This window comes from Porites lutea, chromosome 1 (genome assembly GCF_958299795.1).
Source record: "Porites lutea chromosome 1, jaPorLute2.1, whole genome shotgun sequence".
Lineage (NCBI taxonomy): Eukaryota > Metazoa > Cnidaria > Anthozoa > Scleractinia > Poritidae > Porites > Porites lutea.
The window spans coordinates 52055383-52072180 of NC_133201.1; the positions used below are offsets into that span (position 1 = coordinate 52055383).

At 36.3% G+C, this 16798-nt stretch overlaps 1 protein-coding gene across 1 annotated transcript in view; it reads left to right on the plus strand.

The window, feature by feature from the left end:
- The first annotated feature begins 573 nt into the window (after positions 1 to 573).
- The window catches only part of LOC140931982 (sushi, von Willebrand factor type A, EGF and pentraxin domain-containing protein 1-like), a 36945-nt gene continuing 20720 nt past the window's right edge, over positions 574 to 16798 (plus strand). Inside the window, exons 1-18 of the mRNA XM_073381656.1 lie at positions 574 to 937; positions 1818 to 1994; positions 3537 to 3704; positions 3989 to 4165; positions 4478 to 4645; positions 4922 to 5098; positions 5416 to 5583; positions 5794 to 5983; positions 6755 to 6786; positions 7515 to 7682; positions 7964 to 8140; positions 11243 to 11410; positions 11694 to 11870; positions 13491 to 13658; positions 13934 to 14110; positions 14423 to 14590; positions 14802 to 14978; positions 16521 to 16688. Coding sequence (XP_073237757.1) covers positions 574 to 937; positions 1818 to 1994; positions 3537 to 3704; positions 3989 to 4165; positions 4478 to 4645; positions 4922 to 5098; positions 5416 to 5583; positions 5794 to 5983; positions 6755 to 6786; positions 7515 to 7682; positions 7964 to 8140; positions 11243 to 11410; positions 11694 to 11870; positions 13491 to 13658; positions 13934 to 14110; positions 14423 to 14590; positions 14802 to 14978; positions 16521 to 16688 — 3169 coding nt within the window. The remainder of the gene's footprint in view (positions 938 to 1817; positions 1995 to 3536; positions 3705 to 3988; positions 4166 to 4477; positions 4646 to 4921; positions 5099 to 5415; positions 5584 to 5793; positions 5984 to 6754; positions 6787 to 7514; positions 7683 to 7963; positions 8141 to 11242; positions 11411 to 11693; positions 11871 to 13490; positions 13659 to 13933; positions 14111 to 14422; positions 14591 to 14801; positions 14979 to 16520; positions 16689 to 16798) is intronic.

Consider the following 16798-nt stretch of genomic DNA (forward strand, 5'->3'; position numbering starts at 1 on the left):
AATACCTGCCATTTAGCGTCCTCTTTCAACGCTACAGCTAAGCGAACTTTCAGAGGAATGATATGGGGTTCCACTAGCTCTGAAGAGCTGAAAATACGCACAGTGTAAAGTATAATACATCCTTTGATGAACCTCCTATTGCTGTGTCTAAACTCCTCAATCTTGCTGTGCACTGGCCCTCAAAAGTGTGACCAGTCGGTATGATTGCCCGTAAAATTTGCTCGACGATAGAAAGGAATCTTTAAAATTCATTACACCACTGGACATTTCATTCCAAAAAAGTACTAAGTCTAATTTTCTATGACAATAGAAACCTTAAAATCTCCAAATCCAAGAAATCGGAACAGTATTTCCGTGATAAAATCGAAATTTTTATCCGTCTCTTCGATGAACACTTTGCTCGCCATAGTTTTGAAAGTCACTGACGTAAGACGTCATACTGGCAGGCGGACTGTACCACAGATTTCCTTGGAGACACCTCCCCCCTGGTTCCAACCAAAGATTTATGCCACCAATACAGCAAGATGTCCTGTCAGTTTTTACAAAAACTTCCGCAATCACCGGCCAACGGAAATGAACGCACCAGAGTCGCCATTTTACTTAGCGGTCGGGCATAATCGACGATCAAATGAAGAAGTTTGGTATATGAATGCACCCCTCGGAAAAAATGAAATAGGAAAGTTTCTGTCCACTGCAGCGAAGACTGCTGGCCTTCACAGCGAGGGAAAAAAAGTAACCAATCATTCTGTCAGGAAAACCTGTATTTCGAGGCGCCTTGATGCTCATGTTTCAGACAACTTTGTAGCCCAACTGAGTGGCCACAAAAGCAGGGAGAGTTTACAGTCCTACAAGTCCGCCAGTGCTAAAGACCAAAAGAGGATCTCCTTGACCCTCAGCAGAGCTGATCTTTCTGGAACCAGAAATGAAGCTTTATCAAGTGTCCATAATTAAGGGTTTGAAGTAGTAACTCGCTCGACTACAGACATCGCTGCAAGTTCGACAACAAATACATTGATTGATCCGTCAAGCGATCCGCGATCTGTCTTCCAACGTTCCAGTTTTTACAGGTGCAAACATAGGATCCATCAAACGGGTGCACATTCCAAATATTTCATGGTAATGTGAATATTGTTCAGAATGAAAGGAAGCGTCGAATTGTCATCGAAAGCGATGAGGACGATTGACTTTGAAGCTATTTTTTATCAACTTTGTCCAGTTTTAATTTAATTTTCACAGCTTCACTTGACACTGACTTGATCCACATTTTGTAATCAAGAAAATATTATTTGATCGCGAAAAACCCTTTATTCGAATTTTAGAATCAACAATTGCTTTTGTCAGATTCCGTTACAAAGCATTTTTGAAGTTTTGTTTAAGCTGATTTCAGACGATTTCACATTCAATAAATTTGTTTTTCGAACTCGTGCTAGCTTGCTTTTGTCTAGCCTGCGCAGCAAGCGTTAGTTTTTTTGCTCCCGTGCCGACGTTCTCGACGAACTCGCGCGGAAACGCTTGCTACGCAGGCTAGCTTTTGTCTGAGTTACTTGCATCATCACGCATATGTCACGGCGGAAGCCCTTTAAGTGTAAGCCACCGGAAGTGCATTTTACTATCAAAAACGGAGTGCCACATAATAAACAACTTACTAACCGAGCTTGCTCGAGCCGTACTTGGGTATATTGGCCCTCGGTAGTGGCAGTACGGACCTCCACGGCCCTCGCGCTCAGTTAGTAAGCAGTTAATATGCATTGCATATGCTAGTTTATATGTAAGCGACAAAGCCTAAAATATTCACTTTCCTACGATTCTTATTATAGCTGTGGAGTGTGGTGATCCTGGCAAACCGACAAATGGAGAGCAGATTGTCAAGAAAGGCTACGTCTATGGTGGATCAGTCAAGTTTGTATGTGACAAGAATTACACTCTAGTGGGGACTGATGTTATATATTGTCAAGCTAATAGGAGTTGGAGTTCCTATGTTCCACGTTGCTTAGGTAAGTGCCATGGGTAAGAGAAAATAAACGACATTAGTCCCGCTAACTAATTTTGTCAAAAAGTTCTTAATAGTAAAAAACGACGGTTCAATTTTTGGTTGTTAAACCATCATCTGTACATAAATTAGCAGTAGCAATATTGTAGCTTTTAATCGACAAAAGTTCTAAAAAAGACGACAAAGGTTCGTTGTACCAAAAAATTAACTTATCGTCTCACGGAATAAACAAAAGTTTAACCCTAATCTGACCATGCTTTTTCCTTTTTCTGGCTTCCTAAGAAAGGGGATGTAAATGTAAAGGTAAAAAAAAACTGCTGATAATTAACACTGTTAAACACTGTTAAAATTTGAATCCAACATCTACCATGAAGTCATTTTATGTTCAGTTTTTTTTTACCGATACGGTGTCCATATTGAATTAATTAGATTTAAGGAGTATTATGGGATGCCGAGGGCGGCATGAGCACCATCCGATACACTCACTCAGTTTTGAAGCGCGCTTTTTCGGGGCAATTTTTCTGAAAGTTTTCCAAGAATAAGATTGTAATACAAAGAAAGAATTTTTTACCGTGTTTGGATGTAATAATGATCGCCTTTTACCCGAGAAATAGTACACGGAAAGACGATACCAGTTTCTTCGGAGTGTCCACAATTTTAATTGCTTCTTTTTTCTTTTACTGCTTAGAATCATTATCTGACTCCTTCCTCTTACTAATAATTGGTTGTACTGGAAGCATGTCCATGGGAGCATTTCTCTTACGTGTTACTATTTGCCTTTCATAGCCCTTCAGAAAGAGAGTGGGCTGAGGATGACTGTCAACCGGTCTTCCAAATTTAAAATGATATGAGCAAACTTAATTAGTATTTTTGTTCACCTTAAATCCCTTTTGGCTCAGTAGTCTCGTCCAAGTAGCCAAGTGCCTTTGCTATTTGCAAGAGCAGAATTAACGTACCTCCGATGAAACTGGTATGGTTCTTTCACCAACTATTTCTTGGGAAACGCGGCGATCATTATTACCCCCAAATAAAACACAACGGTCTTTTTTCCCATCACAAACATATTCTAGGAAAACTTTCGGAACATCAGTATGTGTATTATGGGAGAAGTGCGAATTTCGTCACCAAAAGGCCTTGACTGAATTATCAGTTATAACAAATATTTAAATAATTCTAAATTGAGTGTGATACAATATTTCAGCCAGAAAACCTTGAAATAAATCAGTTTTTATAGAAAAAAGACGAATTTGGTAAAACAAGGCTGTTACACCTGGGTTGCCATGGTAACGTTAAAGTTGACGTACAGGCCCCCTTGCTTTTAAAATGTTCTTAGATTATTTTTTAAGACTATTTGCTAAGTTTGATTTCATAGTTTGAACTATTGTGAAGATATTCAAAGATGTTCCTTGGTCTCAATAAGGTAAAATCCAAATCAAAATAACTCAGTGAGTTAGTTTCTATAAAGAACTAAAGAAATAAGGAGCAATTTGTTTTGTTCCCTTACTTTTTTCTGTAGCTAAGCTTGACTTTTTTCTTTTTGATTAAGCTAACTGTCGCTCACCTGGTGAGGTACATTATGGTCTTAAAATCGGTAATAACTATACACACGGAAAAAAAGTTCGATACTCTTGTAACCTTGGGTACACACTTGAAGGCGAGGCTGAACTGTCTTGTGTGGATGGAAGATGGAGCACTGCCACTCCCAAGTGTAAAGGTCAGCGTTCATTCCTGTTTTTTAAAATAAAAGCTTGTGTTGATTTTGGAGGTATAGGGGGTTGTTTTATTTGCAACTTTTTAAATTGCGTGACAGATTTCGGTAATGGTTACAAAATGAGCTACATACCCCGCAACTTTGAACCGTTTAAAGAAGAATTAGCTCGTGTGCGTCTATTCAAGTTGCAGTTACTTAATACCCTGCTATCTTCATTTCTTGTACTAGTTCATTATATGTAAAAGACAAAGGCTAAAAAATTAACCACCATGTAATTATTACGATAGCTGTTGAGTGTGGTAACCCTGGCAAACCAACAAACGGAAAGCAGATTGTCAGGAAGGGCTACGTCTATGGTGGATCAGTCGAGTTTTTTTGTGACAAGAATTACACTCTAGTGGGGACTGATGTTATATATTGTCAAGCTAATAGGAGTTGGAGTTCCTCTGTTCCACGTTGCTTAGGTAAGTGCCATACCTAAGAGAAAATTAAAGACATTTACCCTGATTAGTTTTTGCCTTAAAACATAAATAACAGTAAGAGTAAGTGGTTTAGAAACGTAATACATGAAAATTAATGGTAGAAATTTGTAGCTTTTTACAAATACGTATTAATACTAGTTGTTCGAACAATTGAACTTAGTGTGCTGAATAAAACTAAGAGAAACGCAAGTTAACGATTAATTTACTATGAAATTTGGTCTGAAAGAAAAATTCATTCGTTTATCCCTGCTGGTTTTTCTGTTATTAAGAGTTTTCTTTCTGTTCAAATTGAAGCTAACTGTCGATCCCCTGGTGATATAAATCACGGCCTTAAAATCGGTAATAACTACACGCACGGAAAAAGAGTTCGATACTCTTGTAACCTGGGGTACACACTTGAAGGCGAGGCTGAACTGACTTGTGTAGATGGAAGATGGAACATTGCCTCTCCCAAGTGTAAAGGTTAGCGTTCATTCTTGTTTTTTAAGAAAAAAGCTTGAGTTGATTTTGGAGGAAAAGTGGGTTGTTTTATTTGCAATTTTTTAAATTGCGAGAGAGATTTCGGTATAAATGAATTACATACCCCGCAACTTTGAACCGTTTAAAGAAGAATTAGCTCGTGTGCGTCTATTCAAGTTGCAGTTACTTAATACCCTGCTATCTTCATTTCTTGTATTAGTTCATTATATGTAAAAGACAAAGGCTAAAAAATTAACCACCCTGTAATTATTACGATAGCTGTTGAGTGTGGTATCCCTGGCAAACCAACAAACGGAAAGCAGATTGTCAGGAAGGGCTACGTCTATGGTGGATCAGTTAAGTTTTTTTGTGACAAGAATTACACTCTAGTGGGGTCTGATGTTATATATTGTCAAGCTAATAGGAGTTGGAGTTCCTCTGTTCCACGTTGCTTAGGTAAGTGCCATGCCTAAGAGAAAATTAAAGACATTAACCCTCATTAATTTTTACCTTAAAGTATAAATAACAGTAAGAGTAAGTGGTTTAGAAACGTAATATATGAAAATTAGCGGTAGAAATTTGTAGCTTTTTACAAATACGTATTAATACTAGTTGTTCGAACAATTTAACTTAGTCTGCTGAATAAAACTAAGCTAAGAGAAACGCAAGTTAACGATTAATTTACTATGAAATTTGGTCTTAAAGAACAAATCATTCGTTTACTCTGGCTAGTTTTTCTGTTATTAAGAGTTTTCTTTCTGTTCAAATTAAAGCTAACTGTCGATCCCCTGGTGATATAAATCACGGCCTTAAAATCGGTAATAACTACACGCACAGAAAAAGAGTTCGATACTCTTGTAACCTGGGGTACACACTTGAAGGCGAGGCTGAACTGACTTGTGTAGATGGAAGATGGAACACTGCCACTCCCAAGTGTAAAGGTAAGCGTTCATTCTTAATTTCTATTTCCAAAATAAAAGCTTTCCTTTATTTTGGAAGTTAAGGTTATTTTGTTTGCAACTTTTCAAATGACGTGGCAAATTATGGAAATGACTGGAAAATGATACCCTGCAATCTTCATTTCTTGTATTGGTTTATTATATGTAAATGAAAAGGCTAAAAAATTAACCACCCTGTAATTATTACGATAGCTGTTGAGTGTGGTAATCCTGGCAAACTAACTAACGGAAAGCAGATTGTCAGGAAGGGCTACGTCTATGGTGGATCAGTCAAGTTTGTTTGTGACAAGAATTACACTCTAGTGGGGACTGATGTTATATATTGTCAAGCTAATAGGAGTTGGAGTTCCTCTCTTCCACGCTGCGTAGGTAAGTGCCATGGGTAAGAGAAAGTAAAGGACATTAATCCCGCTAACTAATTTTGTCAAAGAGTTCTTAATAGTAAAAAACGACAGTTCAATTTTTGGTCGTTAAACCATGATCTATACATAAAATTAGCAGTAGCAATATTGTAGCTTTTAATCGACAAAAGTTCTGCAAAAGACGACAAAGGTTCGTTGTAGCAAAAAATTTACTTATCGTCACACGGAATAAAGAAAAGTTTAACCCTAATCTGACCATGCTTTTTCCCTTTTCTGGCTTCCTAAGAAAGGGGATATAAATGTAAAAGTAAAAAAAAAACTGCTGATAATTAACACTGTTGAACACTGTTAAAATTTGAATCCAACATCTGCCATTAAGTCATTTTATCTTCAAATTTTTTTTTTACCGATACGGCGTCCATATTGAATTAATTAGATTTAAGGAGTATTATGGGATGCCGAGGGGGCATGAGCACCATCCGATACACTCACTCAGTATTTAAGCGCGCTTTTCGTGGCAATTTTTCTGAAAGTTTTCCAAGAATAAGATTGTAATGCGAAGAAAAAACTTTGTACCGTGTTTGGATGTAATAATGATCGCCTTTTACCCGAGAAATAGTACACGGAAAGACGATACCAGTTTCTTCGGAGTGTCCACAATTTTAATTGCTTCTTTTTTCTTTTGCTGCTTAGAATCATTATCTGACTCCTTCCTCTTACTAATAATTGGTTGTACTGGAAGCATGTCCATGGGAGCATTTCTCTTACGTGTTACTATTTGCCTTTCATAGCCCTTCAGAAAGAGAGTGGGCTGAGGATGACTGTCAACCGGTCTTCCAAATTTAAAATGATATGAGCAAACTTAATTAGTATTTTTGTTCACCTTAAATCCCTTTTGGCTCAGTAGTCTCGTCCAAGTAGCCAAGTGCCTTTGCTATTTGCAAGAGCAGAATTAACGTACCTCCGATGAAACTGGTATGGTTCTTTCACCAACTATTTCTTGGGAAACGCGGCGATCATTATTACCCCCAAATAAAACACAACGGTCTTTTTTCCCATCACAAACATATTCTAGGAAAACTTTCGGAACATCAGTATGTGTATTATGGGAGAAGTGCGAATTTCGTCACCAAAAGGCCTTGACTGAATTATCAGTTATAACAAATATTTAAATAATTCTAAATTGAGTGTGATACAATATTTCAGCCAGAAAACCTTGAAATAAATCAGTTTTTATAGAAAAAAGACGAATTTGGTAAAACAAGGCTGTTACACCTGGGTTGCCATGGTAACGTTAAAGTTGACGTACAGGCCCCCTTGCTTTTAAAATGTTCTTAGATTATTTTTTAAGACTATTTGCTAAGTTTGATTTCATAGTTTGAACTATTGTGAAGATATTCAAAGATGTTCCTTGGTCTCAATAAGGTAAAATCCAAATCAAAATAACTCAGTGAGTTAGTTTCTATAAAGAACTAAAGAAATAAGGAGCAATTTGTTTTGTTCCCTTACTTTTTTCTGTAGCTAAGCTTGACTTTTTTCTTTTTGATTAAGCTAACTGTCGCTCACCTGGTGAGGTACATTATGGTCTTAAAATCGGTAATAACTATACACACGGAAAAAAAGTTCGATATTCTTGTAACCTTGGGTACACACTTGAGGGCGAGGCTGAACTGTCTTGTGTAGATGGAAGATGGAGCACTGCCACTCCTAAGTGTAAAGGTCAGCGTTCATTCCTGTTTTTTAAAATAAAAGCTTGTGTTGATTTTGGAGGAAAAGCGGGTTGTTTTATTTGCAACTTTTTAAATTGCGTGACAGATTTCGGTAATGGTTGCAAAATGAGCTACATACCCCTCAACTTTGAACCGTTAAAAGAAGAATTAGCTCACGTGGGTCTATTCAAGTTGCAGTTACTTAATACCCTGCTATCTTCATTTGTTGTATTAGTTCATTATATGTAAACGACAAAGGCTACAAAATTAACCACCCTGTAATTATTATAGCTGTTGAGTGTGGTGATCCTGGCAAACCAGCAAACGGAAAGCAGATTGTCAAGAAAGGCTACGTCTATAATGGATCAGTCAAGTTTGCTTGTGAAAAGAATTACACTCTAGTGGGGACTGATGTTATATATTGTCAAGCTAATAGGAGTTGGAGTTCCTCTGTTCCACGTTGCTTAGGTAAGTGCCATGGGTTAAGAGAAAGTAAAAGACATTAATCCCGCTAACTATTTTTTCCCAAAACGTTTTTTAAAGGGGTAAAACACAGTTACATTTCGTGGTCGTTCAAAACTGGTCTATAACATAAGCAGTAGAAATATTGTACCTTTTAAACTTCAAAAGTTCGCCAAAACACGACAAAACGTATCGTCATACTTAATAAACAAGAGTTTAACCCTAATCTGACCATGTTTTTTTTCCTTTTCTTGCTTTCTAAGACAGGGAAACGTGGGAGGCTCCCCTCTGTAACTGAAAACAGATCATAACACTTCCACCAAAATTATGCCTAATAATGTAGTCATCACATTCAACATCTAAGGAAAACTAGCGCGATTTGAGGTACTTATGACGTAACATTGTTATGAGTTATAAGCACAATCCAAATTTCATTTTTTTGCCTAGGAGTAGCCATGAGGCGAACAGTGCTAAAATGAAGTTGGCTGACACACGGATAAATTTTGACAATTGCAGAGGCGTCATGATGACTTTGTTTATTATTAGAGAACGTACTGGAACAACGCCATATTAAATCTGCCATTTTGAATTAATTTTGTTCGAAAGCGGGTGATGCTCGATATACCAAGTCAATATATACATTATTGTGTCTTTTCATTGTGTGGAGATAATTGTGTTATTGTTTTCGCGGGTTAGGGATCATTGTTGTGTTCTTTGTGACGTAACTCTAGATTGCTATTCACTTGATATATAGTGCACCAGCTCAATTAATAACCCGTGTAAATCGAGGAAACCGTGATATTAAATACGACCTGTCAATTAAAGTATGTTTAAAAAGCAAAAATTAAAATAAAAGTAAAAATACCGATGTAAATTTAAAAGTGAAAGGAAAAGAAAAGGAAAAAATGCTAGTAATTAACTGTGTTGAACACTGTTGAAATTTGAATCCAACTTGTACCATTAAGCCATTTTATATTCAAGTTTTTGAATTGGCGATTTGCACATTGGCCATAAGACACCTCGTTTGCCCCCTAAAGTTTTCCATAACCTTTTTTTGTGATTTCACCTGGGTATTGCAGTTTTTCCAGGAAACGAAGACAATGCTTATGCAAATTTTCGAGGTGCAAACAAGGTGCATTATTAAGGTGGCTCGATACAGTTGTTCAGGGCCAATACCTCCCAAGTTTGAGCATAAACTACGTCGCCATAAACAAAGTTTTGGATAAATTGCCACCACAGTTGTATTAGATAAGGATGAAAATTTGTTATGATCATGGTTGCAATGACATCGGAGTTGTCTTAGCAATAAAATGACGCTATTATTACCTATTTTACCTACAGCAGTATATCTTGGCACTGGGAACTCTACTTCCAAAATCATTCACAGGAGCTTTTTTCTCCAATAGCGGCCTCAATGTTCGTGAATTGTTAGCGAAATCTGTAAGAGCTTTATTGAGATATTTTGGGATAAAGATTTTATGGTTAGAAATAGGGTAAAAAATGGACAATCTTGATGTTCGTCTGACATCCGTAGAAAACGAAGCGCTTTTGACATGCAATTTACCTCAGAGTAGTTTCAATCTTTTTAAAAAAGTGTGTGAAAGATCATGGAAATAGCTCCAGACGATTGCTAGAAAGGAGGATTTGATTAGTATGCATCGAGGCGCGGTTTTTTAACATTTTGGTCTACTTCAACAAATTAGCAAATAATTTTTAAACCGTTCGATAGATTTTTAAAAAAAAATTAGATTCTAGAGATTAACCTTCCATTGATATTACCTTTTAGTTTCAAGATTATTGATGTATTGTAAGGCAGTAAAATAAGGGCTACAATTCGCTCATATTTTGGCAGAAATTTTGTGTTTACAAGGGTGAGCCTCTCATTATTCAGGGTATTGTCTCCAAGTTTCATATTTTCATGCACAACAATAGCTAGCATTTTTGCATATGTCAAATGCGTTGTTAGTTACTGCTATTCACGTGAAAATGAAACTTGGAGACAATGCCTTGAATAATGACAGGCTTTCACCTGTAATGACGAAACTTCCAATAAAAAAGTAACGAATTGTAGCCCTTATTTTACTGCCTTACGATATATCAATAATCTTGAAACTAAAAGTTCATATAAAAGGAAGGTTTAATAATCTCAAGAATCTTAATTTTTTTAAAAAAATCTAACGTGCAGTTTAAAAATTATTCGCTAATTTGATAAAGAAGACCAAAATGTTTAATAAAGCGCTAACAAGAGCGCTTCGATACATACTAATCAAACCCTTCTTTCTAGCAATCGGCTGGAGCTATTTCCATGATCTTTCACACAGGTTTTTAAAAAGATTGAAACTACTCTGAGGTGAAATTGCATGTCAAAAGCGCTTTATTTTCTACAGATGACAGCCAAACAACAATATTGTCCATTTTCTACTGTATTTCTAACCATAAAAACTTCATCGCAAAATATCTCGATAACGCTCTTACAGATTTCGCTTAAACTTCACGAACATCGAGGCCGCTATTGGAGGAAAAAGCTCCCGTGAACGATTTTCGAAGAACAGTTCCCAGTGCCGAGATATAGTGCTGCAAGTAAAATAGGTAACAGCGTCATTTCTTTGCTATGACAACTCCGATGCCGTTCCAACCATGATCATAACAAATTTTCATCCTTATCTAATACAACTGTGTTGGCAATTTTTCCAAAACTTTGTTTATTGCGACGTAGTTTATGCTCAAACGTGGGAGGTATTGACCCTAAAAAACTGTATCGAGCCACCTTAAATCCAATCATTTTATATAGTAAAAAGGGCAAGTATTGTAAAAGTAGGATGTTAAAACCTCGGTTACCATGGTAACGTCAAAATTGACGTACAGGTGGGGATAATTTTAAAATGTTATTTGATCGTTTCAAGAAAAATTTCCTAAATTTGCTGTCATACATGAGTTTGAATTATTTTGAAGATATTTGGGTCCTTCATCGCCCCTGAATCAGGTAAAAGCACAATCGAAAGAATTCAGTCAATTAGTTTCTTAGCAACTAAAGACATAACGAGCAATTTACTTTATTCCCTTCCTTTTTTCCATCGCTAAGCTTGATTTTTTTCGTTCTTGATTAAGCTAACTGTCGCTCACCTGGTGATTTACATCATGGTCTTAAAATCGGTAATAACTACACGCACGGAAAAACAGTTCGATACTCTTGTAACCTTGGGTACACACTTGAAGGCGAGGCTGAACTGGCTTGTGTAGATGGAAGGTGGAACACTGCCACTCCCAAGTGTAAAGGTTAGGGTTCATTGTTGCTGTTAAAGATAAAAGCTTGTGTTGATTTTGGAGGTAAAGCGGGTCGTTTTATTTGGAACTTTTTAAAGTGCGTGACAGATTTCGGTAATGGTTGCAAAATGAGCTACATACGCCGCAACTTTGAACCGTTCAAAGAAGAATTAGATCGCGTGGGTCTATTCAAGTTGCAGTTACTTAATACCCTGCTATCTTCATTTCTTTTATTAGTTTATTACATGTAAACGACAAAGGCTAAAATATTTTAACTACCCTGTATATATTATAGCTGTTGAGTGTGGTGATCCTGGCAAACCAGCAAACGGAAAGCAGATTGTCAAGAAAGGCTACGTCTACGGTGGATCGGTCAAGTTTGTTTGTGACAAGAATTACACTCTAGTGGGGATTGATGTTATATATTGTCAAGCTAATAGGAGTTGGAGTTCCTCTCTTCCACGTTGCTTAGGTAAGTGCCATGGGTAAGAGAAATAAAAGACATTAGTCCCGCTAACTATTTTTTCCCAAAAAGGTTTTTAAAGGGGTAAAACACAGTTACATTTCGTGGTCGTTAAAAACTGATCTATACATAAATTAGAAGTAGAAATATTGTAGCTTTTAAACGACAAAAGTTCGACAAAACACGACAAAACGTATCGTCATACTTAATAAACAAGAGTTTAACCCTAATCTGACCATGTTTTTTTTTCCTTTTCTTGCTTCGTAAGACAGGGAAACGTGGGAGGCTCCCCTCTGTAACTTAAAACAGATCATAACACATCTACCAAAATTATACCTAATAATGTACTCATCACTTTCAACATCTAGGGATCACTAACGCGATTTGAGGTACTTATGACGTAACATTGTTATGAGTTATAAGCAGAATCCAAATTTCATTTTTTTGTCAAGGAGTAGCCACGCAGCGAAAAATGCTAAAATAGTGAAATGTTTAAAAAAAAATCCGAAGGTGGCTGACACACGGATAATCTTTAACAATTCCAGAGGAGTCATGATGACTTTGTTTATTATTAGAGAACGTACTGGAACAACACCATATTAAATCTGCCATTTTGAATTAATTTTGTTCAAAAGCGGGTAATGCTCGATGTACCAAGTCAATATATACACTATTGTGTTGTTTCATTGTGTGGAGATAATTGTGTTATTGTTTACGCGGGCTAGGGATCATTGTTGTGTTCTTTGTGACGTAACTCTAGATTGCTATTCACTTGATATATAGTGCACCAGCTCAATTAAAAACCCGTGTAAATCGAGGAAACCGTGATATTAAATACGACCTGGGTGTTAAAATATGTTTAAAAAGCAAAAAATTAATAAAATAAAAGTAAAAATACCGATGTAAATTTAAAATTAAAAGGAAAAAAAAGGAAAAAAAATGCTAGTAATGAACCGTGTTGAACACTGTTGAAATTTGAATCCAACTTCTACCATTAAGCCATTTTATATTCAAGTTTTTGAATTGGCGATTTGCACATCTGCCATAAGACACCTCGTTTGCCCCCTAAAGTTTTCCATAACCTTTGTTTGTGATTTCTCCTGGGTATTGCAGTTTTTCCAGGAAACGAAGACAATGCTTATGCAAATTTTTGAGGGCAAACAAGATGCATTATGGCAGATGTGCAAATGGCGAATTTAGTCATCAAAAAGCCTGGATTAAATTAACAGTTATAATAAATATACAAAATTTATTGGGATACAATATTCAATAAGTAAACCTTGAAATGAATTGATCCAATCATTTTATATAGTAAAAAAGGCAAGTATTGTAAAATAAGGCTGTTAAAACCTCGGTTACCATGGTAACGTCAAAATTGACGTACAGATCGCGATAATTTTAAAACGTTATTTGATCATTGTAAGAAAAATTTCCTAAATTTGTTGTCATACCAGAGTTTGAATATTTTGAAGATATTTGGGTCCTACAAAGCCGCTGAATCAGGTAAAAGCAAAATTGAAATAATTCAGTCAATTAGTTTCTTATCAACTAAAGACATAACGGGCGATTTATCTTATTCCCCTCCTTTTTTTCTGTTGCTTAGCTTGATTTTTTTCGTTTTTGATTAAGCTAACTGTCGCTCACCTGGTGATTTACATCATGGTCTTAAAATCGGTAATAACTGCACGCACGGAAAAACAGTTCGATACTCTTGTAACCATGGGTACACACTTGAAGGCGAGGCTGAACTGACTTGTGTTGATGGAAGATGGAACACTGCCTCTCCCAAGTGTAAAGGTTAGCGTTCATTCTTGTTTTTTAAGATAAAAGCTTGTGTTGATTTTGGAGGAAAAGCGGGTTGTTTTATTTGCAACTTTTTAAATTGCGTGAGAGATTTCGGTACAAATGAATTACATACCCCGCAACTTTGAACCGTTTAAAGAAGAATTAGCTCGTGTGCGTCTATTCAAGTTGCAGTTACTTAATACCCTGCTATCTTCATTTCTTGTATTAGTTGATTATATGCAAAAGACAAAGGCTAAAATTTAACCACCCTGTAATTATTACGATAGCTGTTGAGTGTGGTAACCCTGGCAAACCAACAAACGGAAAGCACATTGTCAGGAAGGGCTACGTCTATGGTGGATCAGTCGAGTTTTTTTGTGACAAGAATTACACTCTAGTGGGGACTGATGTTATATATTGTCAAGCTAATAGGAGTTGGAGTTCCTCTGTTCCACGTTGCTTAGGTAAGTGCCATACCTAAGAGAAAATTAAAGACATTTAGCCTCATTAGTTTTTGCCTTAAAGTATAAATAACAGTAAGAGTAAGTTGTTTAGAAACGTAATATATGAAAATTAATGGTAGAAATTTGTAGCTTTTTACAAATACGTATTAATACTAGTTGTTCGAACAATTTAACTTAGTGTGCTGAATAAAACTAAGAGAAACGCACGTTAACGACTAATTTACTATGAAATTTGGTCTTAAAGAAAAAATCATTCGTTTACCCTGGCTAGTTTTTCTGTTATTAAGAGTTTTCTTTCTGTTCAAATTAAAGCTGACTGTGGATCCCCTAGTGATATAAATCACGGCCTTAAAATCGGTAATAACTACACGCACGGAAAAAGAGTTCGATACTCTTGTAACCTTGGGTACACACTTGAAGGCGAGGCTGAACTGACTTGTGTAGATGGAAGATGGAACACTGCCACTCCCAAGTGTAAAGGTAAGCGTTCATTCTTGTTTTCCATTTCCAAAATAAAAGCTTTCGTTGATTTTGGAAGTAAAGGTTATTTTGTTTGCAACTTTTCAAATGAGGTGGCAAATTATGGGAATGACTGGAAAATGATACCCTGCAATCTTCATTTCTTGTATTGGTTTATTATACGTAAACGACAAAGGCTAAAAAATTAACCACCCTGTAATTATTACGATAGCTGTTGAGTGTGGTAATCCTGGCAAACCAACTAACGGAAAGCAGATTGTCAGGAAGGGCTACGTCTATGGTGGATCAGTCGAGTTTGTTTGTGACAAGAATTACACTCTAGTGGGGACTGATGTTATATATTGTCAAGCTAATAGGAGTTGGAGTTCCTCTCTTCCACGCTGCGTAGGTAAGTGCCATGGGTAAGAGAATATAAAGGACATTAATCCCGCTAACTAATTTCGTCAAAGAGTTCTTAATAGTAAAAAACGACAGTTCAATTTTTGGTCGTTAAACCATGATCTATACATAAATTAGCAGTAGCAATATTGTAGCTTTTAATCGACAAAAGTTCTGCAAAAGACGACAAAGGTTCGTTGTAGCAAAAAATTTACTTATCGTCACACGGAATAAAGAAAAGTTTAACCCTAATCTAACCATGCTTTTTGCCTTTTCTGGCTTTCTAAGACAGGGGATGTAAATGTAAAAATAAAAAAAAAACTGCTGATAATTAACACTGTTGAACAGTGTTAAAATTTGAATCCAACATCTACCATTAAGTCATTTTATCTTCAGTTTTTTTTTTACCGATACGGCGTCCATATTGAATTAATTAGATTTAAGGAGTATTATGGGGTGCCGAGGGAGGCATGAGCACCATTCAATACACTCACTCAGTATTTAAGCGCGCTTTTCGTGGCAATTTTTCTGAAAGTTTTCCAAGAATAAGATTGTAATTCGAAGAAAGACCTTTTTACCGTGTTTGGATGTAATAATGATCGCCTTTTACCCGAGAAATAGTACACGGAAAGACGATACCAGTTTCTTCGGAGTGTCCACAATTTTAATTGCTTCTTTTTTCTTTTGCTGCTTAGAATCATTATCTGACTCCTTCCTCTTACTAATAATTGGTTGTACTGGAAGCATGTCCATGGGAGCATTTCTCTTACGTGTTACTATTTGCCTTTCATAGCCCTTCAGAAAGAGAGTGGGCTGAGGATGACTGTCAACCGGTCTTCCAAATTTAAAATGATTTGAGCAAACTTAATTAGTATTTTTGTTCACCTTAAATCCCTTTTGGCTCAGTAGTCTCGTCCAAGTAGCCAAGTGCCTTTGCTATTTGCAAGAGCAGAATTAACGTACCTCCGAAGAAACTGGTATGGTTCTTTCACCAACTATTTCTTGGGAAACGCGGCCATCATTATTACCCCCAAATAAACACAACGGTCTTTTTTCCCATTACAAAGATATTCTAGGAAAAATTTCGGAACATCAGTATGTGTATTATGGGAGAAGTGCGAATTTGGTCACCAAAAGGCCTTGACTGAATTAACAGTTATAACAAATATTTAAATAATTCTAAATTGAGTGTAATACAATATTTCAACCAGAAAACCTTGAAAGAAATCAGTTTTTATAGAAAAAAAGACGAATTTCGTAAAACAAGGCTGTTACACCTGGGTTGCCATGGTAACGTTAAAGTTGACATACAGGCCCCCTTGCTTTTAAAAGGTTCTTAGATTATTTTTTGGGACTATTTGCTAAGTTTGATTTCATAGTTTCAGCTATTGTGAAGATATTCAAAGATGTTCTTTGGTCTCAATAACGTAAAATCCAAATCAAAATAACTCAGTGAGTTACTTTCTATAAAGAAATAAAGAAATAACGAGCAATTTGTTTGGTTCCCTTACTTTTTTCTGTAGCTAAGCTTGATTTTTTCTTTTTGATTAAGCTAACTGTCGCTCACCTGGTGTTTTAAATCATGGTCTTAAAATCGGTAATAACTATACACACGGAAAAACAGTTCGATACTCTTGTAACCTTGGGTACACACTTGAAGGCGAGGCTGAACTGTCTTGTGTAGATGGAAGATGGAACACTGCCACTCCCAAGTGTAAAGGTCAGCGTTGATTCCAGTTTTTTTAAAATAAAAGCTTGTGTTGATTTTGGAGGTAAAGGGGGTTGTTTTATTTGCAACTTTTTAAATTGCGTGACAGATTTCGGTAATGG